Source organism: Arabidopsis lyrata, assembly GCF_000004255.2.
Source record: "Arabidopsis lyrata subsp. lyrata unplaced genomic scaffold ARALYscaffold_5, whole genome shotgun sequence".
Lineage (NCBI taxonomy): Eukaryota > Viridiplantae > Streptophyta > Magnoliopsida > Brassicales > Brassicaceae > Arabidopsis > Arabidopsis lyrata.
The window spans coordinates 16,511,144-16,534,374 of NW_003302551.1; the positions used below are offsets into that span (position 1 = coordinate 16,511,144).

General features: G+C 37.4%; 6 protein-coding genes across 11 annotated transcripts; 3 read left to right on the forward strand and 3 right to left on the reverse strand.

Annotated features, from left to right (window-relative positions):
* Nucleotides 1–552: 552 nt before the first annotated feature.
* LOC9313978 lies at nt 553–4,262 on the reverse strand. 4 transcript variants are annotated; one of them, XR_002332047.1, is made up of 9 exons: nt 4,174–4,262; nt 2,810–2,868; nt 2,570–2,696; nt 2,336–2,449; nt 1,917–2,109; nt 1,776–1,821; nt 1,527–1,602; nt 986–1,297; nt 553–912 (listed from the first exon to the last, which is right to left on the reverse strand). XR_002332047.1 is itself a non-coding variant. In XM_021026282.1 (8 exons), exons 2-8 carry the CDS (start codon nt 2,864–2,866, stop codon nt 1,068–1,070), a joined length of 843 nt encoding a protein of 280 aa, XP_020881941.1. In that variant the 5' UTR covers nt 2,867–2,868; nt 4,174–4,262; the 3' UTR covers nt 553–1,067. The 4 variants fall into 4 exon arrangements, 1 of the variants encoding a protein (XP_020881941.1); XR_002332048.1 differs by lacking the exon at nt 4,174–4,262 and adding an exon at nt 3,371–3,496; XR_002332049.1 differs by lacking the exons at nt 2,810–2,868; nt 4,174–4,262 and adding an exon at nt 2,195–2,249 and having other exon boundaries at nt 2,570–2,685.
* Nucleotides 4,263–5,726: 1,464 nt separating this feature from the next.
* Nucleotides 5,727–8,004, forward strand: LOC9313979 (cytochrome P450 71B5). Its single transcript, XM_002876152.2, has 2 exons — nt 5,727–7,023; nt 7,232–8,004. The coding sequence occupies exons 1-2, from the start codon at nt 6,142–6,144 to the stop codon at nt 7,844–7,846; spliced, it is 1,497 nt and encodes a 498-aa protein (XP_002876198.1). The 5' UTR covers nt 5,727–6,141; the 3' UTR covers nt 7,847–8,004.
* An 874-nt stretch (nt 8,005–8,878) lies between these two features.
* Nucleotides 8,879–10,892, forward strand: LOC9312267 (cytochrome P450 71B8). Its single transcript, XM_002876153.2, has 2 exons — nt 8,879–9,913; nt 10,125–10,892. Exons 1-2 carry the CDS (start codon nt 9,026–9,028, stop codon nt 10,755–10,757), a joined length of 1,521 nt encoding a protein of 506 aa, XP_002876199.1. The 5' UTR covers nt 8,879–9,025; the 3' UTR covers nt 10,758–10,892.
* A 1,030-nt stretch (nt 10,893–11,922) lies between these two features.
* LOC9312268 (cytochrome P450 71B8) lies at nt 11,923–15,987 on the forward strand. Its single transcript, XM_021026234.1, has 3 exons — nt 11,923–12,810; nt 13,031–13,367; nt 15,728–15,987. Exons 1-3 carry the CDS (start codon nt 11,923–11,925, stop codon nt 15,985–15,987), a joined length of 1,485 nt encoding a protein of 494 aa, XP_020881893.1.
* Nucleotides 15,988–16,572: 585 nt separating this feature from the next.
* Nucleotides 16,573–18,250, reverse strand: LOC9312269 (B3 domain-containing protein REM20). Its single transcript, XM_002877865.2, has 4 exons — nt 18,134–18,250; nt 17,334–17,748; nt 17,174–17,253; nt 16,573–17,078 (listed from the first exon to the last, which is right to left on the reverse strand). The coding sequence occupies exons 1-4, from the start codon at nt 18,203–18,205 to the stop codon at nt 16,824–16,826; spliced, it is 822 nt and encodes a 273-aa protein (XP_002877911.1). The 5' UTR covers nt 18,206–18,250; the 3' UTR covers nt 16,573–16,823.
* A 1,472-nt stretch (nt 18,251–19,722) lies between these two features.
* Nucleotides 19,723–23,077, reverse strand: LOC9313980 (integrator complex subunit 6 homolog). 3 transcript variants are annotated; one of them, XM_021026706.1, is made up of 9 exons: nt 22,770–23,077; nt 22,334–22,552; nt 21,993–22,259; nt 21,483–21,520; nt 21,332–21,400; nt 20,921–21,068; nt 20,784–20,849; nt 20,218–20,708; nt 19,723–20,107 (listed from the first exon to the last, which is right to left on the reverse strand). In XM_021026706.1, the coding sequence occupies exons 1-9, from the start codon at nt 22,894–22,896 to the stop codon at nt 19,922–19,924; spliced, it is 1,611 nt and encodes a 536-aa protein (XP_020882365.1). In that variant the 5' UTR covers nt 22,897–23,077; the 3' UTR covers nt 19,723–19,921. The 3 variants fall into 3 exon arrangements, with proteins under 3 accessions (XP_020882365.1, XP_020882366.1, XP_020882364.1); XM_021026707.1 differs by having other exon boundaries at nt 20,218–20,849; nt 22,334–22,523; XM_021026705.1 differs by having other exon boundaries at nt 20,218–20,849; nt 22,770–23,075.
* Nucleotides 23,078–23,231: the final 154 nt, after the last annotated feature.

Here is a 23,231-nt window from a genome sequence, read left to right on the forward strand (position 1 = left end):
ACCATTTAAGTTTTATATTCTCTTCAACTTTCAATTTTTTTTTATACAAAATACGGTTGAATATAATAACTTGTTTTTACTCTTACATATTTTTGTCAACATATAAACCTTAAAATTCAATTCAACAATTTTTTTTTTTGTTCATTGATGAGTTATGGACCGAATCTCATACATCTTTCCGGTGGAACCAAAACCTTTTCAAAACAAAATTTGAACCCTGTTTTTTACTTGGTGACAACAAACTTACCAACTAGATGTTCCGAACTTACCAACAATTTTTCAATATAATTATCCACTCTCTAAAATGCTGACTAAGCACACACAAAAAAAAAAAAAACTCAAATATAAATGAACTTACGTGAGCCCTGAAAAATTAGCGAGAGGACCACCAACCACAGTGGCAAAGATCCATCGGACACCACTCGTCTCACCAACCCCCTTTAGTATCCATTTACATGTCCCACATTATCTCAAATTATACAATCATCAAAAAGTCATTTGTCCAAATCAGCCACATAAACTTTTTTCTTTTTATTTATAATATAGCACTAGTAGATAAATGTATACCTCAGACAGCTTTATGACGTATATGAAAACAAGATCAAGTCCTTGATAAATTAGATGTTCTGCTAATTTATCATCTTTTGTGTGTCAACAATTATAATCAATGATTATTCTTTGGGTTATATGATATCTCTTGATGGATTTACATATTTCTAAACACCTATACTCGAGAATATGACAAACTACATATTTTCCAATAGTAAGAAACACCGGAACTAAGGTTTCTTAATCCCCTTGTTAGATACAGAATTTACTAACCAATATATTCTCCTAATCAAACATGTTGCTCTCTTGATTTAACGAGATTTGTGTGTAGCTCTCTTCAACAACCTGACTCTGATATTTTACCTAATCAAAAATTCATCGTCAGAGCCAGAAAAATAAACATTTGATACAGAGTTTGACTGACGCAAAACCTTACTTGTAAATGCCATAACTACAGAGAGTTTTTCATCCGCGCCGCGGGCATCCATCAACCTTGAATGGCGATTGCAATGGCAAAACTAGCTTTGAGAAAGTAAGCGATCAAGCTCATCAAACCCATCGTCTTCATCATGTTCCACATCTTTCAACAGTTCCGGTGTCGTAGTAAGACCATCAAGCTTGGTTTGTTCATAAAATGAAAGTCTTTGTGAATCCCATTCCTCTTTCAGTTTCTCCATTCTCTCTCCCATCAACTCTTTCTCTTCTGATATGTGCTTTATGTCCTCAATCTCCATTATTTGTCCTGCACCTTAAAGATTAAAAAAAAAACAAGGGATATAAACATAATGAATCATGATGGTACAACACAAAACATTACTACACGCATGCTTAAAATCTCACAGAGCTCAAAATCATATAAACTTGACAATTTTGCTCTTTCAGAGATGGGATGGGAGGGAAACAGCATCTATAATAAAACTTAGAGAAATTATAAAAAAAAAAAAAGAGCAGAAACAGTTCATATGAAAGTAGCATACCTTCAATTGCACGCTTCTTGGCCTCTGCATATTCTATAGACATTTTATCTAGGGAATTCAGATTAACTTCCTTACCCTGATAAGCACAAAAGACGCAAAAATGGTGCAATATAAGACACTTTAGTAAAGAATAAAATCAAAACTGTTGGACATATATATCCTTTGGTCTTCTATCTTGGGATAAAAGCACTAGAGATATACAATTATGCAAATCACGGGAATGTAAATACTTAAATTTCTCGTACTGACCATATCCAAATGAATAAATTGCTCAATACTAGTGTCAGAGATTAACCTGGCAAGTCAAGATGAAAATCATATCACTAACAAGGTTATTTCAAAATTACGATTTGTTAGTCCTCCGAAAAAATCAAGGTCAAAATCACATACCTATCATAGGCAAACCGCACACGTGCGTTCTGTAGCTCTGTTAATTGATTAACTTTCCTGGTTGCAGAAGCTTCCTCTACAGCTCCAAAGATAAACATGTTCTTATCAAGCATTTGTTTTGCCACAGCAGCAGCTATCTCTACACCTTTATCTTTTGCCTCAACTACAAGGTCCCTAAATTTCCCGAGCTCTTCTACAAGATGAGAGCCGTATAAGTTTAGTATGATTCTAACGATAAAGAGAGCTTCGAAAGAATTGCAAAAAAGAAAAGCTAAAACCCAATGAATGAACCACATCACAGCAGCTTTCACGTTTTGGGCTTGAAGAGAGAAACTAGTGAAAAACGATAGTTAGATCATATTGTTATGTACACATTATAAAAGCTCACAACAAAAACGACAAAAGGGGTAAACACTTACGAAGTGAGATATAAATTCTGAACTTGGGTTTAAAGGGTTGGATCTCATGAAGGCAATAGAGACAGTAGAGACCTCCAAGTCTCCGTGAAAAGGAATCAATACTAACCATGTTACCTGTAGAACATAAGGTTGGCTTGTGTGTTTAGCTAGGAACCAAGTACAAAGTGAATGCAAACAGCAACGACAAATCAATTTTGATTATTCCAACAAACCAGGAATTAGACCTCAACGTACCGATGGTATGAACATATAGTGACTGCATGAAAAAGGCTAAGTTGCTGTTAGGACTAGCATCATATATATAAGAAAAATTTCGGGATAGCCACACGCTCTTCATATCAGCATACGTTGTCAAATCACCCTGAAAATTAAAACCAGAAGAGATTCAACAAATTGGAAGATGGAAAAGAAGTGAAATTCAAAATTTTCCTTCAGCTATAACAAAGATTTCTTTGAGAAAAAGAATAAAAATACCTCCACAAACTCGTCTATGAGCTCATCGATATCTCTCTTGAACGGAGAAAGATTCATCCCTGCCATACACAATGAAACAGTTATGAGAATTGGAGGAACACAAAGATTAAGTACCAAGAACAGAAAGAATTGGCCTAAAGATTGTTTCTATTCATAATTTCTCCGCTACATTTTTAAACTGTTTTGTCACACCCCTTAGATAAGTAAGCTACTCACATAAGTTACAACAGATGGTTTCTTTATAAATTCAACCAGACCTAACTATTTTGTAGTATCGTAGCACGATTTCGACGAGCAAATATATAACAGTAAGTCTCGGATCATGAAATACCAAAACGCACAGAGAAATCTGTAAGTACACATCTTGTTCCCCTCAAACTCAAATCCTAACTTTGATTATGCAAAACCCCAAAATCACTACTTTTTCTCTCCTTTGATCAAAAACTTCCTATCGGAGCTTATATATGAATTAGAAGCTACGACGAAATACAAACCCCATCAAATTCAATCAAAAGAACAAAGCTTGCAATTAAAAATTAGCTAAAAGTTTCGGACTTCCACCTCTAAATATACAGATATATCTCAAAACCTAACACCAGATTGAAACCAAAGCATACCCACCACAACCAAAAGCTTTGAACTTCCGTTCTCTATAAAGATGTTGATAAAAAATTTTGAGTTAATAACACTATTATTTAATTATCAAATGGAAACACTAGAACATCACTGACATATAAAAAGAAAAAAGCCCATTCACGTCATATTACAAATCCAAAATCAGCTAAGTATTAACATAACTCACCAAAACTTAAACAAGTATTTTAACCTGGTTACGCTTCTGGATTCAAATCAAAACAAAACAAATAAGAAGACTTCTCTATACCTAACAACAATCGATGACACAATCACCAAGTTTTATTAGCTACTTTATTCATCACCAAGTTCACTACACGGGGACACAATCAAGAACATGAGTTACAGATCGTAATACAAGGACAGAAGTGGAACAAAGGAGAGACACAATCAAGTACATGTGTCTAAAACCTAAAACCTACACAAATCTTGTCTGAGATTACAAATATATGCCTAAAATCATTGCCAAAAGGAATAAACGATGCCTAAAACAAGCAAAATCCATACTTTTCCAGATTTCCTCAATAGCCAGACATAATTGTGGTGAGATAAATGCAGATTTCTAAACAGAAACCTTAAAATTATACTGTTAATCACCTAACTAGTTACACTACATCATCTATTTCAGATCAATAAACCCCAATCATATGAATCAATTCAGAATCAGATTCGTTAAAAAGAGAATCTATCAATCTATAGAGAGAGAGAGAGAGAGAGAGATCGATGCCTACTTGTTGTTGCTCACGAGTCACGACTTGCTCTGTTATGGCTTCAGAGAAAAGATCAAAGAAGAAGAGATCGAAGAAGAATAGTATACATCATCAGTCGGGAAATTTCATTATGAAACACCCTTCAACACATGGGCTCGGCCCAATATTATAAAGCCCATCTTTTGTTATATTTTATGTTTTTTTATATAAAAATAATCAATCTTTTAAAGTTTAAACCATAATAATTCCGGTTCGGTATGGGTTGTATCAAGTTGGCTCAGTTCGGGATTGTTAATGAATACCGTAATTAGCATTCGGTTCGGACTTTTGGAATCTTGGTTGGTTTGGTTACTATGTAATATTGGTTATAACAGTTAATTACGGTACTTTCAATTTATTTTGGTTAAATATAATATTTCATTCATAGTATTATTTAAATAATCGATAAATCGAAATATTGAAGAGCTATTTATTTTACAATCTTATCATATATACGATTTCTGAAAATCATTCTCAAGACATTTTTGTCTACTTTTTACAAATGGATTTGTTCTACAACATTTTTGTTTGTAGCATTTAATATATGTTGTAGCTAGTCTTCGTAGAACACAAGATATTTTCGTTTGTGTTTTTCATTCATCTATATCCTATATTCTTCGGAATACATTCAACATCTATGTACGAAAGAAACAAATTGTATTAAAACTATATATAACAAGGTCAAATTCTTGTCCAATATCTTATCAGTTTTCATTCCAAAGATTCAAAAACGAGTTAACAGAAGATATATATATACAAAAATATGATGGATCGTAAGCTTTTAAGACAACTACACGTTGCAAAGAACTTGCGACTTTCTGATAAAGTCAATATGGACTTGTTGAATTGAAGTAAAAATTCTAAAATCTCATATATATATATATATATATATATATATATATATATATTCGTAAGAAACATTTGAATTCATATTTTTTATAACCCACAGGCTCTAGTCACGTACAAATTTTTTGCGACGTTGTTTGACCAACAACACGGTAAACCTCATATTTTCGTACAAACGCATCACCTTTTTAAAACGTTAAATAATTTAATCGTATTGAAAAAATGAACCGTAGTATACAAAAGTTGATAAATTTGGATCAATTGGGAATTAAAGAGGACTATCAAAATAGTCGTGTCTGGTGGTTGAGCTTCCTTAATGGGGTAATAAATAGATAGATAGCAATAATAGAATGACTCTTGCGATGCCTTTTTTGAGCTTAACGATAGAAATCACAGAATATTCAATTTCTCGACCCATACAACAAGTATACAACATAAATAACTATCCAAATATCAAATGAAAAGCTACGCAACCGTCAATAAATAGAATGTAAAATGCTTTGTAGGTTGGTATCTCGATTTTAGTCGTCCCGCAAGAATTATTCCAACAGGATAAAATGGTGCTGCATTTTATTGGGTTGAGAAATGTTGAAGATTGAAATTCAAGACTTTTACCGATTACAAAATATATTTGAAAAAAAAAAAACATTTGTGTTCTCACTTCTCACAACACCATCAAGGGAGGCTTACAAAAACATTATGTGTGCCTCGAGAGACTTGACTTTAATCAAACACAATATAAATATTATAGATATAGAGGGAACAAGTTAACTTTATTGAAAGTTTTTAAAACAAACAGAAGAATATTTAGAGTCGGCTAAAAGGCTTTAGATAATGACAACTTTTTATACCCCTCGTAGGAAATATCTCTAATATTTACATATATATGGAAACTTTCAATAATAATAGAGTGAGACTTTGTTGGTGAAAAACAAGAGAGTAAAATAAATAGAAACTTGGGTTTAGGGAAACTTTGATTTAGTCAAAAGCCAACCACATGCATTGCCTCTATGGCTCTATATATATGCGTCTTTGAGAACTCATTAATTACACTTCACTTCAATCAAAGACAAGAAGAAAGTTTAGCCAAAAACAAACAAGAAAATGTCTATCTTCCTTTGTTTCCTCTTACTCTTGCCTCTCTCCATTATCTTCTTAAAAAAGCTTTTACCGTCAAAAGGGAAGCTTCCTCCGGGACCTAAGGGTCTTCCGATCATCGGAAACTTGCACCAGCTTGGAAGATTTCTTCACAAATCTCTTCACAAAATCTCTCAAAAATATGGACCGGTGATGCTTCTCCATTTCGGGGTAGTCCCTGTGATCATTGTCTCTTCCAAAGAAGGAGCTGAGGAAGTGCTCAAGACTCATGATCTTGAGACTTGTAGCCGACCTAAGACGGTGGGGAGCGGGTTGTTTACTTACAACTTCAAAGATATTGGTTTTGCTCCGTATGGTGAGAACTGGCGAGAGATGAGGAAAATCGCGGTGCTCGAGCTCTTTAGCCCGAAAAAGCTTAAGTCTTTCAGGTATATTAGAGAGGAAGAGAGCGAGTTTTTGGTCAAGCGGGTATCAAGTTCTGCTCGTGAGACACCAACTTCATCAGTTAATCTGAGGAAAGTCATTTTTACCTTTGCGGCAAGCATCATTTGTAGACTTGCTTTTGGACAAAATTTCTGCGATTTTGTCGATATGGAGACAGTGGAAGAGTTGGTGCTTGAGTCGGAGTCCAACCTCGGTTCCTTGGCTTTTGCTGACTTCTTACCTGCAGGGTGGATCATAGATCGGATCTCCGGTCAGCATTCCACGGTGAACAAAGCCTTTGCCAAACTCACCAATTTCTTTGAACTTGTGATTGATGATCATTTGAAGAGTGGAAAAATCCAAGATCACTCAGACATCATCAGTGTCATGTTGGATATGATCAATAAACCCACTAAAGTCGGTTCTTATAAAGTCACCGATGACCATCTCAAAGGAGTTATGTCGGTGAGTACAAAATCCTGTTAGTAAGATCTTCAAAGTTTTACATTAGAGGTAACTTGAGGAACAATATTATAGCTTGGGAAGCAAGTTAACTTATGAATATAGGCAAATATCCCATTTCATTCATTTTCTTGTTTTCTGACTGGTTCAAATTTATATTTGTGTCCTATTCAAAAACCAAAACATGAATCATTTTATGTCATTTGATCAGGATGTGTTTTTGGCTGGAGTGAACGCGGGATCCATCACAATGATATGGACGATGACAGAGCTAAGCAGACATCCGAGAGTGATGAAAAAACTTCAAGAAGAGATTCGAGCAACGCTCGGACCCAACAAAGAGAAAATCACAGAAGAAGACCTAGAGAAAGTTGAGTACTTGAAGCTCGTGATCGAGGAAGCATTCAGATTACACCCACCGGCTCCTCTCTTGCTCCCAAGACTAACAATGTCGGACATCAAGATTCAAGGCTACAACATTCCCAAGAACACAATGATCCAAGTCAACACTTACACGATTGGACGTGATCCCAAAACCTGGACAGAACCCAACGAGTTCATCCCCGAGAGGTTTGTCGATAACCCTATCGAATACAAGGGTCAGCACTTTGAGCTATTGCCGTTTGGAGCCGGACGTAGGATCTGTCCCGGGATGGCCACGGGGATTACCATCGTCGAGCTCGGCCTTCTTAACCTTCTTTACTTCTTCGATTGGAGTTTGCCTAATGGAATGACCACTAAAGATATTGACATGGAAGAAGACGGAGCTTTTGTCATCGCCAAGAAAATCTCTCTTGAGCTCGTACCAACTCTTCATCGCTGGTGAAGAATGTAACTATGTTAAATAATAACAAGATTTCTATATTTATGTCTACTTTAGTACTACTGGTTTGGATTTTGGTTTGTTCTTTGTTTTACTTTTACGTTTATTTTGTCCTGTAATCAGCATGTTTCATGTTTATATAATAATGTTTCATTACTGTATCTAAACATCGTATCTTTCAATTTTTGTTGAAATGGTCTTTTAAAATCCGTTTTTAAGTTGACAAAGAAAAAAAAAAGTTGACTTTACATTAAAGTATTTGATTCCACAAGATTCAGGGTTTATGTATGATAAAGAATTGGTTTTCAAAAGTATGAAGTCTACTTTCAGTTACTATATATGAAGTCAAAACTGCTCTAATGCTTTCAATGATTGAATCGAGTTATTAATTAGTTAATTAGATGGACCCATTTTTATTGAAAAAATATAATAGTCAAACTTTAAATTGTATTTCCTTTTCTTTGTCAGCTAAAAAAAAATAAAAATAAAGCAGAAGAATAATGCTAAATTGCTAATCCTTTTGTTAGGTTTGAAAGTAATTTTTATACTAAAACATATAGTTATTGGAGTAATGAAGAAAACTATTAAAAATATCATAACTTTTTTATTTGAGATTTCATTTTTTTGATAATTATTATTTGAGAACTTGGAGATATATACTATAAATAAATAAAACCTGGAATTTTGTTGATAATTTAATTTTAAAAAAACAGACCTAGTTGAAGATGAACGACGTCACTAACCCTTTACTTTTTTACTCTGTTTTTAGCTTGATTTTGTTCCAGTTCTTTCAGGATTTGAGTTAGTGAAACCCTGCATTTTCTATTATTGCAAAATATAATTATCAAACCTAATTAGTTTGGTGAACGGTGGATTACACGAACCAGTTCCACAAAAACAAAAGTTTAGATATATGTTGATTGCCACCTTATTGTTGTCGGTTTGGTTAGAGGGAGAGAGCTTTGTACCTAAGTTTTTGAAGTCTTCTCCTTCACCACCCATTAAAAATAAGATCATTGATATGCTTCGTGAGTCGTGAGAGTACAAAAACTTTGATTTAGTTCAAAAACCTAACCACATGCATTGCCCCATATAATGCCTCTTTGACAACAAAATGTTCTTCACTCCAAATACAAAGAAGAAGAAAAAAGAGTTACTTAGCCAAAACAAAAGATAAGAATAATGTCTATCTTCCTATGTTTTCTATTCCTCTTCCCTCTCTTTTTGATTATATTTAAAAAGATTTCACCTTCGAAAATGAAGCTTCCTCCGGGACCTACGGGTCTTCCGATTATAGGAAATTTGCACCAGTTTGGAAGATTGCTTCACAGTTCTCTTCACAAGCTCTCTTTAGAACATGGGCCAGTGATGCTTCTCCGTTTCGGGGTCGTCCCTGTAGTCGTAATCTCCTCCAAGGAAGCAGCTAAAGAAGTTCTCAAGACTCATGACCTAGAGACTTGCACCCGACCTAAGATGGTCACAACCGGTTTGTTTTCTTACAACTTCAAAGATATTGGTTTCACTCAATATGGCGAGGACTGGCGAGAGATGAAAAAGCTCGTGGGGCTCGAGCTCTTTAGTCCGAAAAAACAAAAGTCTTTTAGGTACATCAGAGAGGAAGAGAGTGACTTGCTGGTCAAGAAAATTTCAAAATCTACTCAAACACAAACCCAAGTGGATTTGGGAAAAGCCCTTTTCTCCTTCACCGCCGGTATTTTATTTAGACTTGCCTTTGGACAAAACTTCCGCGAGTGTGATTTTATCGATATGGAGAGAGTCGAAGAGCTGGTGACAGAGACAGAGACCAACGTAGGCACCTTGGCATTCACTGACTTCTTCCCCACGGGTCTCGGATGGCTTATAGACCGGCTCTCTGGTCAGCGTTCGAGGATGAACAAAGTCTTTTCCAAACTCACCAATTTATTTCAACATGTGATTGATGATCATTTAAAGACTGAACAACACCGAGATCACTCAGACCTCATCAGTGCCATGTTGGATATGATCAATAAACCTACAAATATAGGCACTTTCAAGATCACTTCCGATCATCTCAAAGGAGTCATGTCGGTGAGTGTGAAGGATTTCTTAACTAGTACCAATCTTAAATGTTTATATTAAAAGTATAATCTGAAAGCGATGTTATATATATATATATATATAGCTTGGGGAGCAAATTAAAATTTCGCCTTGATGGTCGTCTATTTATACATCTTTGTTTAGCTTCTAAATTCTATTTTCAAACCAAAATCATGAATTCTTACGTATGTTATTTATTCAGAATGTGTTTTTGGCGGGAGTTAACGCCGGGGTAATCACGATGATATGGACAATGACAGAGCTAATTAGACATCCAAGAGTGATGAAGAAACTTCAAGAAGAGATTCGAGCAACACTCGGGTCCAACAAAGAGAGAATTACAGAAGAAGATCTACAGAAAGTTGAGTACCTAAAGATGGTGATCGAGGAAACATTCAGATTACACCCACCTGCTCCAATCTTGCTCCCAAGATTAACAATGTCCGACATCAAGATTCAAGGCTACAACATTCCCAAAAACACCATGATTGAGATCAACATTTACACGATAGGACGTGATCCCAAATGTTGGACTAACCCTGACGAATTCATGCCTGAAAGATTTTTCAATACTTCTATAAACTACAAGGGTCAGCATTTCGAGCTCTTGCCCTTTGGAGCTGGTCGTAGGAGCTGTCCCGGGATGGCCTTAGGAATCACCATTCTTGAGCTAGGCCTTCTTAATCTTCTTTATTTCTTCAATTGGAGTTTGCCCGATGGAATGACCATTGCAGATATTGACATGGAAGAAGTTGGAGCTTTAAACATCGCCAAGAAAATTCCTCTTGAGCTCGTACCAACTCTTCCATCATCATTCGTGAACAAAAAGTATTAAATAAGATCAAGATTTGTATGTTTGCCTCTATCATACATTTGGTTTTTTCTTGTCATATGTTTATCCTGGTTGTCATATATCCATGATTTATAATGTTTCTATATATCTTCAATAAAAACTTATGTTAATTTTCTCTTTCAAATTTTCACTGAAGTGGTCTTTATCTAAGAAACGGCAGCGTTTTGTATAGTCACTATGATCTGATGGATGAAATCTCGAAGTAGTATACTTGCGACCGGATCGCACAGACCCTTTTAGCACTGTTCACATCAAAAGCAAAACTCTTCACAAGGAAGAAATAAACTTTAGTTTCACAAGGAAAAAATTCCAAATTTTTTATTATAAAATTTGTTTCTTCTGTTCTATTTTCCTTCCACAATCACTTTGGATGGCTCATATTAATCTCTCTCAAGATAGTTGGAAAAAAAAAGAATCCAAACAAAAAGTCTTTAGAAGAAGAATGGATTGATGGATTTATTTTTATTTAGATTTTAGCAAGATGTGTGATTATATTGTTTGATAAAGATGTCTGATTATATAATTTTGTTCGTTCATCTATTTTTAACCATTAATCATAGAATTGAAAATGTTTGTTTTCTAGTATTTTTTTGGTTGAATTTCTTAAAAAATGAAAATGTGAAGAAGATAATATATAATAAATTTAAAATTTTTAATTGAATTGAGATCAACAAGTTCGTTCATACCTGAGTTAACAGTTTTTTGATGGATTCTTTTCTTAAGGTTTTTGATCCGTTTTAAAAATTATATATATTAAAATTTCATCATACCAAATTATTTATGCTTTTTTTTTCTTTCTATTTTTGTTAAATGACATTAGTTCCACAAAAAATGTTTAGATTTGTAGATTACCAGATTAGTTATGGTTACACGAATCAGTTCCACAAAAAAATGTTTAGATTTGTATATTACCACATTATGTTGTCGATTTGGTTTAGAGAGACCACTAAATCTAATCTGTGTTTTTTGGGCCTTCTCCTTATCTATCCATTAAACACCTTAATGGGCAAAAGCAAACCATTTACTACAAAAGCCTAACCACATCCACATGCATTGCGACATGCATTGCCTATATATAGTCTCTCGAGAACAAAACGCTCTTCACTCCAAATTCAAAGAAAAACAAAACGAGTTAAAGAAAACAATAATGTCTATCTTCCTAGGTTTCCTCTTCCTTTTCCCTCTCTTTTTGATCCTCTTTAAAAAGCTTTTACCTTCGAAAAGGAAGCTTCCTCCAGGACCTAGAGGTCTCCCGATCATAGGAAACTTGCACCATCTTGGAAGATCACTTCACAGTGTTTTTCACAAGCTCTCTTTAGAACATGGACCAGTGATGCTTCTCCATTTCGGAGTTGTCCCTGTGGTCGTCTTCTCTTCCAAAGAAACAGCTAAAGAAGTTCTCAAAACTCATGACCTAGAGACTTGCACCCGACCTAAGCTGGTGGCGAATGGGTTGTTTTCTCGCAACTTCAAAGACATTGGTTTCACTCAGTACGGTGAAGACTGGCAAGAGATGAAAAAGCTGGTGGGGCTCGAGCTCTTTAGTCCGAAAAAGCAAAAGTCTTTCAGGTATATCAGAGAAGAAGAAGGAGACTTGCTGGTCAAGAAAATATCAAAATCCGCTCAAACACAAACCCTAATAGATTTGAGAAAAGCCTCTTTCTCCTTCACCGCTGGTACCATCTTTAGACTAGCCTTTGGACAGAACTTCCACGAGTGTGATTTCATCGATATGGGCAGACTTGAAGAGCTGGTGCTAGAGGCGGAAACCAACGTTTGCATCTTGGCACTCACTGACTTCTTACCCACGGGTCTTGGTTGGCTTGCAGACCGGATATCTGGTCGACATTCGAGGATGAACAAAGCCTTTTCAAAACTCACCAATTTATTTCAACATGTGATCGATGAGCAATTAAAGATTGGACAACTCCAAGATCATTCCAACCTCGTCAGTGCCATGTTGGATATGATCAATAGACCCTCTAAATTCAGTTCTTTCAATATCACTTCCAACCATCTCATAGCCATGATGTCGGTGAGTGCTGAATAATCTCTAAATTAGTATCAATCTTTAAAATTCTATGTTGGAGGTAGCTTAAGAAGCTAAGTTATAGACTTATAGCTTGAAGAGCAAGTTAACTCGCGATATAGGCAAACATTTCATTTTTTATGGTCCATTATGTATATAAGTTTCTTTTTGAAAATTTATTTTCGTTAATTAAAATCCTAAACTATTACGTATGTTATTTGATCAGGGTGTGGTTTTGGCCGGAGTGAACGCGGGAACAATCACGATGGTATGGATAGTGACAGAACTAATCAGACATCCAAGGGTGATGAAAAAACTCCAAGCAGAGATTCGAGCAACACTCGGATCCAACAAAGAGAGAATCACAGAAGAAGATCTACAGAAAGTCGAGTACTTGAATCTTGTGATCAAAGAAACATTCAGATTACATCCACCATCTCCTCTCTTGCTACCAAGAGAAACAATGTCCGATATCGAGATTGAAGGCTACCACATTCCCAAGAACGCCCTTATCAGGATCAACACTTACACGATAGGACGTGATTGTTACTCATGGCATCAATGTTCGATTCTCTTGTCCCCATACCTCTCAACAAAATGGGAAATCCGAAAGAATGATAAGAACCATAAACAATGCCATTCGCACCCTCTTGTTCCAAGCTCGCTTACCACCATCCTATTGGGTTGAAGCCTTACATGTTGCTGTTCATGTCCTCAATATCACTCCATCAAAAGCCATTCACAACCAAATTCCCTTTCAGCTCCTGTTTCAAAAGCAACCCACATATGAACACTTAAGGGTTTTCGGATGCTTGTGTTTTCCAAACATCAATCATTCTAATCTCACCAAACTTTCAGCTCCTTCAACCCCATGTCTCTTTCTTGGGTATCCCTCTCAACACCGCGGGTATAGATGTATGGATCTCAAAACGAGAAAGATCATAATCTCTCGTCATGTCATCTTCGATGAGACCAAATTCCCAGCTGCTGAACCCATAACCCCACCCGTCTCATACACTTTTCTTGACGACAGTGATGATACATCTCCTCAATTTCAGTCCATCCTCCAAGCTCCTTTCCAAACACCAACTCCTCCGCCAATCCCAACTCCTCCTCCACCGCCACCAGTCACAGCTCCTACACTTCCACCGCGCCACAATATGACCACTCGGTCTAAGGCCGGTATATCAAAACCAAAACAGGTTCTTTCCCTCATCACCAAAACCAAATCACCACTTCCTAAAAGTCACTTGCAAGCTCTCTCTGATCCGAACTGGAATCCGGCCATGACGGATGAACATGGTGCTATGCTTAAGACTAAGACTTGGGATTTGATACCAAGACCACCTAACGTTAACATTGTGCGTTCTATGTGGCTTTTTAAGCATAAATATGATGCAGATGGAGTTCTTAACAGGCACAAAGCAAGGCTGGTCGCAAATGGCAAATCACAAGAGGAGGGCATCGACTATAATGAAACATTTAGTCCGGTGGTTAAGCCAACAACGATTCGCACTGTGCTCAACGTTGGAGTTGCGCTTGAATGGCCAATTCACCAACTAGATGTCAAAAACGCCTTTCTACAAGGAGACCTTGAAGAAACTGTTTACATGCACCAACCGCCCGGTTTCATCGACAAAAGCAAGCCCTCGCATGTATGCAAGCTCAATAAAGCCATTTACGGTTTAAAACAAGCTCCACGAGCTTGGAATTCTCGATTCTCCTCATACCTCAAGCTCATGGGCTTTGTGCAAAGCAAAGCAGACTCCTCTCTCTACATTTTCAAGCGAGGACGTGAGTGTGCTTACTTACTTCTATACGTTGATGACATTCTCTTGACAGCTTCATCAACACTCTTTCTTCAAAAGATCATCTCAAAGCTGAAAACAGAGTTTCCAATGACTAACATGGGCAAGCTGCATCACTTTCTCGGTGTAAAGGCAGACTTCAACGACAAAGGTCTCTTTCTTAGCCAATCGGTTTATGCGCAGGACATCATCACTCGTGCTGGCATGGTAGACTGCAAGCCACTTGCTACTCCGGTTGACCTACAGTCCAAGCTCTCCATCACAGACGGTGAACTCATTGACAATCCGACGTTTTATCGAAGTCTTGCTGGTGCCCTACAGTACTTGACATTCACGCGTCCGGATATATCATACGCTGTTCATCAAATCTGCCTCTATATGCACCAACCTCGGGTACCACACCTTCATGCTCTCAAACGCATCATCCGATACTTGCAGGGCACGCTTTAATTCGGAATTCAAATGACAAGAGGCAACATTGACACTCTCACCGCCTACTCAGATGCAGACTGGGCCGGCTGCCCTGATACACGACGGTCGACCTCGGGTTACTGTGTCTTTCTCGGTCCCAACCTCATATCCTGGTCCGCAAGCGCCAACCAACACCGTCACGATCAAGTACTGAAGCTGAATACAAAGGTGTCGCTAACACTGTTGCTGAGCTCACATGGATCCGAAATTTGATGCTTGAAATTCATCGTCCCATATCCTCTGCTTCAATAGTTTACTGTGACAATGTCAGTTCGGTTTACCTCAGCACAAACCCGGTTCAACATCAAAGAACTAAACACATCGAGCTTGACATTCACTTTGTCAGAGACAAGGTTGCTATTGGCGAGGTCAGAGTTCTACATGTCCCAACATCTCTACAGTATGCTGATATCTTCACCAAAGGGCTACCTTCTTCACTTCATACAGAGTTTCGTTCCAGCCTCACCGTCCGACAACCCGACGATGCGACTGCGGGGGGTGTTAGGAATGATATATTCAATTCCATATTTAGATAATGTTGTTAATACTTGATTGTATAGAATCCCTTTGATTTAGGAGACTTCCCTATTCTATGGAACCTCCCTCTCTATATGTATCGATGTAATTCATTGTGAATAATCAAGGGATCATATTTACTTTCAGTGATCCCAAATGTTGGACTAACCCTGAAGAATTCAATCCTGAGAGGTTTTCGAATACCTCGATCAACTACAAAGGTCAGGATTACGAGCTCTTGCCATTTGGAGCAGGCCGTAGAAGCTGTCCTGGTATGAACTTGGGAATCACCATTCTTGAGCTAGGCCTTCTTAACATTCTTTACTTCTTTGATTGGAGTTTGCCCAATGGAATGACCATTGAAGACATTGACATGGAGGAAAACTGAGCTTTAAACAAAACCCTTGAGCTCGTACCAACTCTTCCATCATCACTCGTGAACAAATCAATGTGATAAGAAATAAGATCAAGATTTGTAAGTTTGCCTCAATTGTAATCGGTTTGGTTTTTATTTTGTGTTTTTTCTTACGTTTATCTTAGTTGGCTTGTATTGTTATGTTTTATAATGTTTCTATCCTCAATAAACTTACGTTAATATAATGTTTCTGTCTTTCAAAATTTTCACTGATAACCGGGTTCTTGTCTCCTGGTGGTAAAGGAACCTCGGCTGAGGCACCCGCCACCCGACTTCGAGTCCCGGCCACTGCGCAATTTACCTGCGGGGCGCAGCGTCCCAGACCACCAGTCCCAGGGGGCCCTTAAGTGGAGGCTTAAAAATCCCAGGCACGCGGGCTTAGGTCCAGTGGGCTAGTCGGATCACAGTGTGGTCTGGACACTGGATTATCAAAAAAAAAAAAATTTCACTGATGATCGATTTGGTTGGTGATAATTTCCTTTTCTTTGTTCTGTTTGATTTTTTCTTCCATATATAAGCGTTTTGGTTGGCTCAAATCACCATTGAAAGCATACTATAAATTATAAAAGCCATATATGCATTTAATAACTAGCATTTTAAATATAACAAGAAACAGCAATAAGTTCATAAGTTTTCTTGGGGATGAAGAATGTACTACTAAGATAAAGCCTAAGAAGAAACATAAGAAGACTCCTAAAGACACAAAAGCCATAATAAGAAGTCATGCCAAAGTACTGATGATAATGATAATGCTGATAGTGATGATGATGATGGTGATAGTGATAGTGATGATGGTGGTGGTAAGAGGATCAATCAGTTCTACGCAAGACATGGACTCTGATGGAATGAACCATCTTCTGGTCATCATGAAGAAGCTCGCATTCGACAGTATCTTGATGTTTTTTAAGCCTGTTCCTTCTGCAAATCCTGTCCCATCCTTTGAAACAAATCCTCTTATCAGCCCATTTTCCTTTTAGCCCTATTAATGTCCCTTCTCCATCAATGTACTTGATGGAATCACCAAACTTAAGCTTATTATCATTCACCACATTGGCTGGGATCAACTACACAAAAAACAAAATGACCGCAACATGTTAAACCCATATTGAAAGTAAAGAGAGATAGGAACTAAATCTAAAGTCTCTTTTGTCAATTTTACCAGTTCATAAATCCTGTTCTTGAGCCTGGTAGGAAAGTGTGGATTAGTTAAAGCTTCAATGTCTAAGTTCCCTTCAAAAACTGAAACAAAACAATTTTTCTTACATTAGTTTGTGTTTTTGAATCAACAATGTTTAAACACATTGAAAAGACTACCAAACCTGCAGCATCGGTTTTGGTCTCTTCGTCGTCAATCGGATAAAGACTCTGGCTGATTTCTTCATCTTCACCACAGCTACCATCATCAACATCAGATGAATCTTCTTCTTCTTCCACAACAGAATCAGAATGAGAATCAGAAAGTTGTATGGCTTGTATTTCAGCTCTGGTCTCTTTGAACCCAAAACGCTCAAAGACACTCACTTCAAAGGTACGATGACCATCATACACGAATGTCATGAACTCTCCGTTCTTCAGCTCGTGGTCCTTTGCGAATTTTGACCATCCGGTAGCAAAATACACAGCCCCGCTTATCTTCTCCAAGCTCACAGTCCAAATCTTTCCTCCAATACCTTGGAGCTTCACTGTCTTTGGCAATGGATCAGCAAGAAACTCGTTGAAAGACAACGGAATCACCTGATGAACCAAACATCAGAATTACTTGTTACAACATAAAAAAACAAAACTCAACACAACTTCACAAGTAAAATGTCATCAAAGTCCTTGAGTCTCTCTGTTTCAAGTTAAGCAGCAACAGTTTTGACCTATGCTTCAGTGAACGAGATACAAAGAAACAGATCCAGAGTTTTTCATCACTTCCATTTTCACAGCTCGTTTTCTCATTTCCGATTAGATTGCAGAAGACAGATTGAAAACACAAACCCTAACTGCTAAACTAGCTAAAGATTCCATCTTTCACATAAAACTAGAGATTTCATACTAGTACTTGAGGTTCAAAGTCTGAGACTTTTCCTAGTACAGAAACAAGGAAGAAGAGAGAAAGAGAGAGAGAGGTTCTTACCAACGAATCAGAAGCCGTTTCAGAGAGGAAAACTTTGAAGAAACGTGGATACAAATCGCTATTGTCAGCCATGGAATGAGGTTGGAAGCAAGAGAGAGAGAGAATCGAAATGGGTTTTTCAGCAAAAGAGAGAGGAAGGAAATGTTGAAGGTTCAGAGAGAGATTTTGTGTGGAGAAGCGAGAGAGAGAGAGAGAGTTTGAAGGAAAAAGAGAGAGAGAGAGAGAGAAATGAGTCAAAGAACACCTCTCTGCGTTCTTGAAAAAGAACAGAGTACTATCTCAAAGATTTTATCTTTTTGCAGTTTGACCCATAACTTGTGTAATAAAGTACAGTCAAAAAGAAAACAGAAGCTGAATTCTAATTCGTCTTCGACTTCTGAAACTTGCTATCGATCCGTACATACTCATCAGAGACTATTTCCATGTCTTTTATCTGATGGAGAAATTGGGCTTTTCCCGAACTTGGATAGATCGGATTATGTTCTGTATTTCCTTTGTATCCTATAAAGTTCTCCTTAATGGCACTCCTCGTGGTTTAATTAAACCAACGAGAGGAATAAGACAGGGGATCCGATTTCCCCTTTTATTTTCATCTTATGCACGGAGGCTTTAATTTCCCAATTAAAATCGGCGGAATGGAATGGTCACATTCAGGGCCTCCAAGTTTCAAAAGCAAGTCCGTCGACCTCTCATCTCCTCTTTGCAGATGATAGCTTGTTCTTCTGCAAAGCGAATGAAGATCAGGGGAAGGCTGTCATTGACATAATTCGGTCATATGGCGGGGCCTCTGGACAACTGTTAAATTTTCGGAAATCCTCGGTGATGTTTGGCAAGGACGTTGATGTTCAAACCCGAAGTACCATCAAGCGAACCCTTGGGATAACTAATGAAGGAGGAATGGGGACTTATTTGGGACTCCCTGAAAAGATCCACGGCTCTAAAACCCAAGTTTTCGCGTTTGTCCGAGACCGCCTCCATAGTCGGCTCAATACTTGGTCAACCAAATTCCTTTCCAAGGGTGGGAAAGAGATTCTTATAAAATATGTAGCTCAGGCTCTACCGACATATGTCATGTCATGTTTCCTTTTACCTAAAGCCATCCGGTCAAAGCTGAGCAGTGCTATTGCGGATTTTTGGTGGAAGACAAAAGCCGATAGTAAAGGAATCCATTGGATTGTCTGGGATAAACTATGCACCCAACTATCAGAAAGAGACTTAGGTTTTAGAACTTTGGAAGAATTTAATGTTGCACTTCTAGCAAAACAGTTATGGCGCATAATCAAATTCCCAAATTCTCTTCTCAGCCGTGTGCTCCGGGGACGATACTATCGCTATAGTGATCCACTCGAGATATCAAAATCTAATATCCGCCGATTTTTTTTGTCGCTGCTTTTTTCTGTTTTTTGTTTTTGTTTTTTTTTTTTTTTTTTCAGTTTTTCATATTTTTTTTACCTTCCTCATTTTCTTTATTTTCTTTATTCAGACCTTTTAAGTTTTTAAAGTGAAGCTACATTATTTTGATCTTTTTCCCTTACAATGTGGTAACTGGTAAGGCATGATTTTGGTTATGTCTAGAAGTAGTTAAAGAGTATCTTATAAACCAGATTAATTCGTAAATTCCATAATACTAGAACTCGTTAGATTAAGTTTCTTTAGGCACAATTTCATAATGTGCTTTTTTGGGATGATGGGATACAAAGGAATCTAACATACAAGGATATTCCTATTTAAAAAGAAACAGAGGAGCTCCATTAACGATTGATAACTTCAGGCATCTCATTCTCATCATCATCCCTCAAGTTGATCTTCTGCATTGATTTTGGAATACAATTTGTTTGCCAGTTTAGGAGACGAGACAGAGTCAAGCTTTGAACTTGCCTTAGTTTTTGAATTCGACGACTCTTGTATTTGAGACCTCGCGGGTTGAGACTTTCCTGACTTCTTACTGGCAGATGAAGATGATCCATGTCTTGCCTGTTTAAACCAAGAGAGAAAGAAAGAGAGACATCAATTACTTACTTACTCAAGGAACAAACAATTGCAAAATTGGTCTTTTTATTTTTTCGTGAATTTTGGGGACTTACTCCATCAAAGAAGCCGATTTTTGGTGATGGCACGCGGAGACCTGATGGTTTTGTGGAAGCTGAAGGAACCAAACCACCGTTGATAGCTGAAACTCGTTTCGTGCCTTCCTTAGCATCAGCTTGAACAACAGATGCATCTTTGGAGTTCTTGAGAGGTTTCACAGTTTGTACTGTATTAGCATTTGCAGGACCCTTTTCACGAGAGACCGTTTTCTGGTTACCATTCGCCATTTTACTAGTTTCAGAAGCTCGTGATGACTCTGATGAACACTCACTGATAGAACCAGCAGTTGGTACACTAGAGGAAAGCTTGGACTTGAATGTCTTATTGGTTGGTTGGGGTGGGATTCTTGGCTGGCCCATAATACCTCTAGATGTAGATCGATTTGCCAATGGCTGGGAAGCTAATCTGGAACTTGAATCACTCTTCTTCTTTATCGAGTCTATAGACGGTTTTTGAGAAGCGCTAGATGAAGCACTGGCACAGCTCTCTAGTGAAGAGCATGAAGAGGTCATTTCATTTTTTGAGGCAACTGAAGAACGTAAAGAAGATTTCAAAGGCAAACCAGGTTTTGGCAAGACAGGTTTAGTGCGTCGCGAAATGGATATTCTGGGACACAGTGGCTCTTTACCTGTATTATCCAAGGTCATTAAATGTGAAAAAGGCAAGTGTAAACCTTTTAAAGAACAAGTTCTGACTAACCCGCAGGGAATTTGGAATTATTTTCTTGTTTGGTTTTGCTTATATCTAATGACGCCCTGTTCGTTGATGTTGTTGACAAGGGCCTGACTTTGCTGAGTCCGTTGGGTGGCTTAGAAATGGATGTACTGAGACCTCTTGAGGCAACAGGCTGCAGAAAATGTAACATTTATTACAATATCCAATATATTCATTTTGTGGTTCACTACAGAGTAAGCTATAACAAATATTGATGACATGTTTCTGATTAATAGATTGCATTCAACAGAGCCATATCAAGTTTATTAGTCCAGCTCATTACCACTGGAAACCTAGGAGAAACCAATTGTTCTCGAGCCATGAAATGAAATTTAAGAGTACGAAATAAATCCATTAGTTAATATGCATTTGAGAAACCGAATAAAGATGATATACCTGTTTTGTTGCCTTCCCTAGTCCTTGTGCTCTAATACTTCGACATTTAGGACTGGCTTTGGGTTTAGTCTGAGAAATAAATAAAAGGGAAAGTTAGCTGAGGAGGGAATAAAACGAGAAATCCACAGGGTGCAGTTGTTAGCAGATTTACCTTTTCTTGAGAGGCAATGATGTCCACTGTACTTGAAGCTGGAATTTCAGAGAAATAATGCATAAGATGCTCAACTTCGCAAACAAATCACAAGAATTAACTATTGCAGCAAAGGAGTCTGGTCTAGTGTAAACAGATTAAAACAGTTCTTCTAATGCCACAAAATTAAAACACAGTAGCAGGACACTCTTAACGAAATATAATGGAATACTTGGCATCTAAGATTAGCTCACATTAGATACTAGTTCTTTGTGAAGCCATAAAGAGAAAAACGGACAGGAACAGCTTCATTACTTTAAAAGATCCAAATGGTGAAGTCAAGCATAAACACAAAACTAATAAGGCAGATCCTTTTCCTTATTAGAGAGCCATTACCTGAGGAAAGCTCGAGCTAGACCATAGAAACAGATTACATTCATAGATAACTGGGTGGTAAAGGCATATAACTGCTTAAACAGGCAAATCTAGTTCCACTCCCTCTACGCAATTGAAAGAATAAAGAAGACTCACTTGGGGTCATTGCTACTTCTGTTGCTCTCAATTCATTATTTTTCCCGGGTGTTGCAGCATCAGATGTTTTAGCAGACCTTTGAATAGACGCTCTTACATCCTCAAACAAAACAAACTCCTGACTGTTCTCCACAGTGCAGTCACTTTGAAAGGTAGAAATGGATTCCGTAGATCTATCAATATCCTCTAGAATGGTCGGTAAAGCTTTCTTCCCACTCTTATGATTGTTTTCGATCATGCTTGACAGTTCTTCAGGTTCCAAAACACCTGATTTCTTAACAATATATCTCAGCAAAAGTAAATAAATACATACAAACTACAACAAATCTAGGTGAACTTACCAGCGCTAGTGAAGAACTCATTGTCCCAAGCAAGACTTTTGCGCAAATTATACTTTCCTTTCCTCATCACCTTCTCAGGCTCAGGCGACTCGTGAGGTTGAAGCACCTCTTCCTTCTCTTCAATTGAAGAAACCAGTATCTCATCATCACAATACTGTGTATCCCTCATGAAATTTAGATCTTTGTCATCCTTCAAACAATTCTCATCTTTATCTGCCTCTGAAATGTAAAACCCAAAATCCACAACTTTAAATTAAAATCCAATGCCAGCTCGCTACAGTAGTAACAATGGATCTAATTTCTAAGAAATCAATAAACCCTACATTGAAACTTGTCCAAGTAATCAAGCAAAATCAAAATCCTCTAGTAATCAAGCAGATTAACAAAAACCCAGAACCCATAAATCCAAAATCAAAGGAGAGATATTGAAGTTCACCGGAAAACTCGTAGCTGGTTGGGTCGGGAAAGGAGGAGAAGAGAAGGCTATCGTCTTCAGAAGCGACATCAATCAAACCAAGGCCATCGGCTTCAACCTCGCTTTTCTTGGTCTCGTTATCTTCCATTGAACAGAGATCGAAATGCTGAGTTTGCTCAAAAGATCCCAGAGATTTGAGGAAGAAGATGAAATTTGAATTGAAGATAGATTCGATTTGTTGTTGTTCCCACTCTTTGAGAAATCGAGGGTTTTTGAGTTAGTGAGCGCGGTTGTGTTCACTTCTTATTCGTGTAATGGCTTTGATCCATTCTCGACCGTTGGATTTGTTCCATTTTATTTCATATTTTTCCCTTTAAAAAAAAATATGATCTCATATGGGCCTTAATGCATAAAACCTAATGCCCAGATATATTAGCCCATCGAAAATACGATGAACTAAGTAAAAGAGAATTTTAAGATTTT

Excerpts from the sequence above, each read along its gene's own strand:
- LOC9313978 (XM_021026282.1), bottom strand. The coding sequence starts at position 2,866 with ATGAATCTTTCTCCGTTCAAGAGAGATATCGATGAGCTCATAGACGAG. Across the intron at positions 2,697-2,809 it reads TCATAGACGAGTTTGTGGAG|GGTGATTTGACAACGTATGC; the intron begins GTATTTTTATTC and ends TTTAATTTTCAG. Across the intron at positions 1,822-1,916 it reads GTGCGGTTTGCCTATGATAG|GTTAATCTCTGACACTAGTA; the intron begins GTATGTGATTTT and ends TTGACTTGCCAG.
- LOC9313979 (XM_002876152.2), top strand. The coding sequence starts at position 6,142 with ATGTCTATCTTCCTTTGTTTCCTCTTACTCTTGCCTCTCTCCATTATC. Across the intron at positions 7,024-7,231 it reads ATCTCAAAGGAGTTATGTCG|GATGTGTTTTTGGCTGGAGT; the intron begins GTGAGTACAAAA and ends TCATTTGATCAG.
- LOC9312267 (XM_002876153.2), top strand. The coding sequence starts at position 9,026 with ATGTCTATCTTCCTATGTTTTCTATTCCTCTTCCCTCTCTTTTTGATT. Across the intron at positions 9,914-10,124 it reads ATCTCAAAGGAGTCATGTCG|AATGTGTTTTTGGCGGGAGT; the intron begins GTGAGTGTGAAG and ends TTATTTATTCAG.
- LOC9312268 (XM_021026234.1), top strand. The coding sequence starts at position 11,923 with ATGTCTATCTTCCTAGGTTTCCTCTTCCTTTTCCCTCTCTTTTTGATC. Across the intron at positions 12,811-13,030 it reads ATCTCATAGCCATGATGTCG|GGTGTGGTTTTGGCCGGAGT; the intron begins GTGAGTGCTGAA and ends TTATTTGATCAG. Across the intron at positions 13,368-15,727 it reads TTGTTACTCATGGCATCAAT|GGATCATATTTACTTTCAGT; the intron begins GTTCGATTCTCT and ends TGAATAATCAAG.
- LOC9312269 (XM_002877865.2), bottom strand. The coding sequence starts at position 18,205 with ATGGCTGACAATAGCGATTTGTATCCACGTTTCTTCAAAGTTTTCCTC. Across the intron at positions 17,749-18,133 it reads AAACGGCTTCTGATTCGTTG|GTGATTCCGTTGTCTTTCAA; the intron begins GTAAGAACCTCT and ends TTGGTTCATCAG. Across the intron at positions 17,254-17,333 it reads GACCAAAACCGATGCTGCAG|TTTTTGAAGGGAACTTAGAC; the intron begins GTTTGGTAGTCT and ends GTTTTGTTTCAG.
- LOC9313980 (XM_021026705.1), bottom strand. The coding sequence starts at position 22,896 with ATGGAAGATAACGAGACCAAGAAAAGCGAGGTTGAAGCCGATGGCCTT. Across the intron at positions 22,260-22,333 it reads TGAGTTCTTCACTAGCGCTG|GTGTTTTGGAACCTGAAGAA; the intron begins GTAAGTTCACCT and ends TTAAGAAATCAG. Across the intron at positions 21,069-21,331 it reads TAGGGAAGGCAACAAAACAG|CCTGTTGCCTCAAGAGGTCT; the intron begins GTATATCATCTT and ends CATTTTCTGCAG.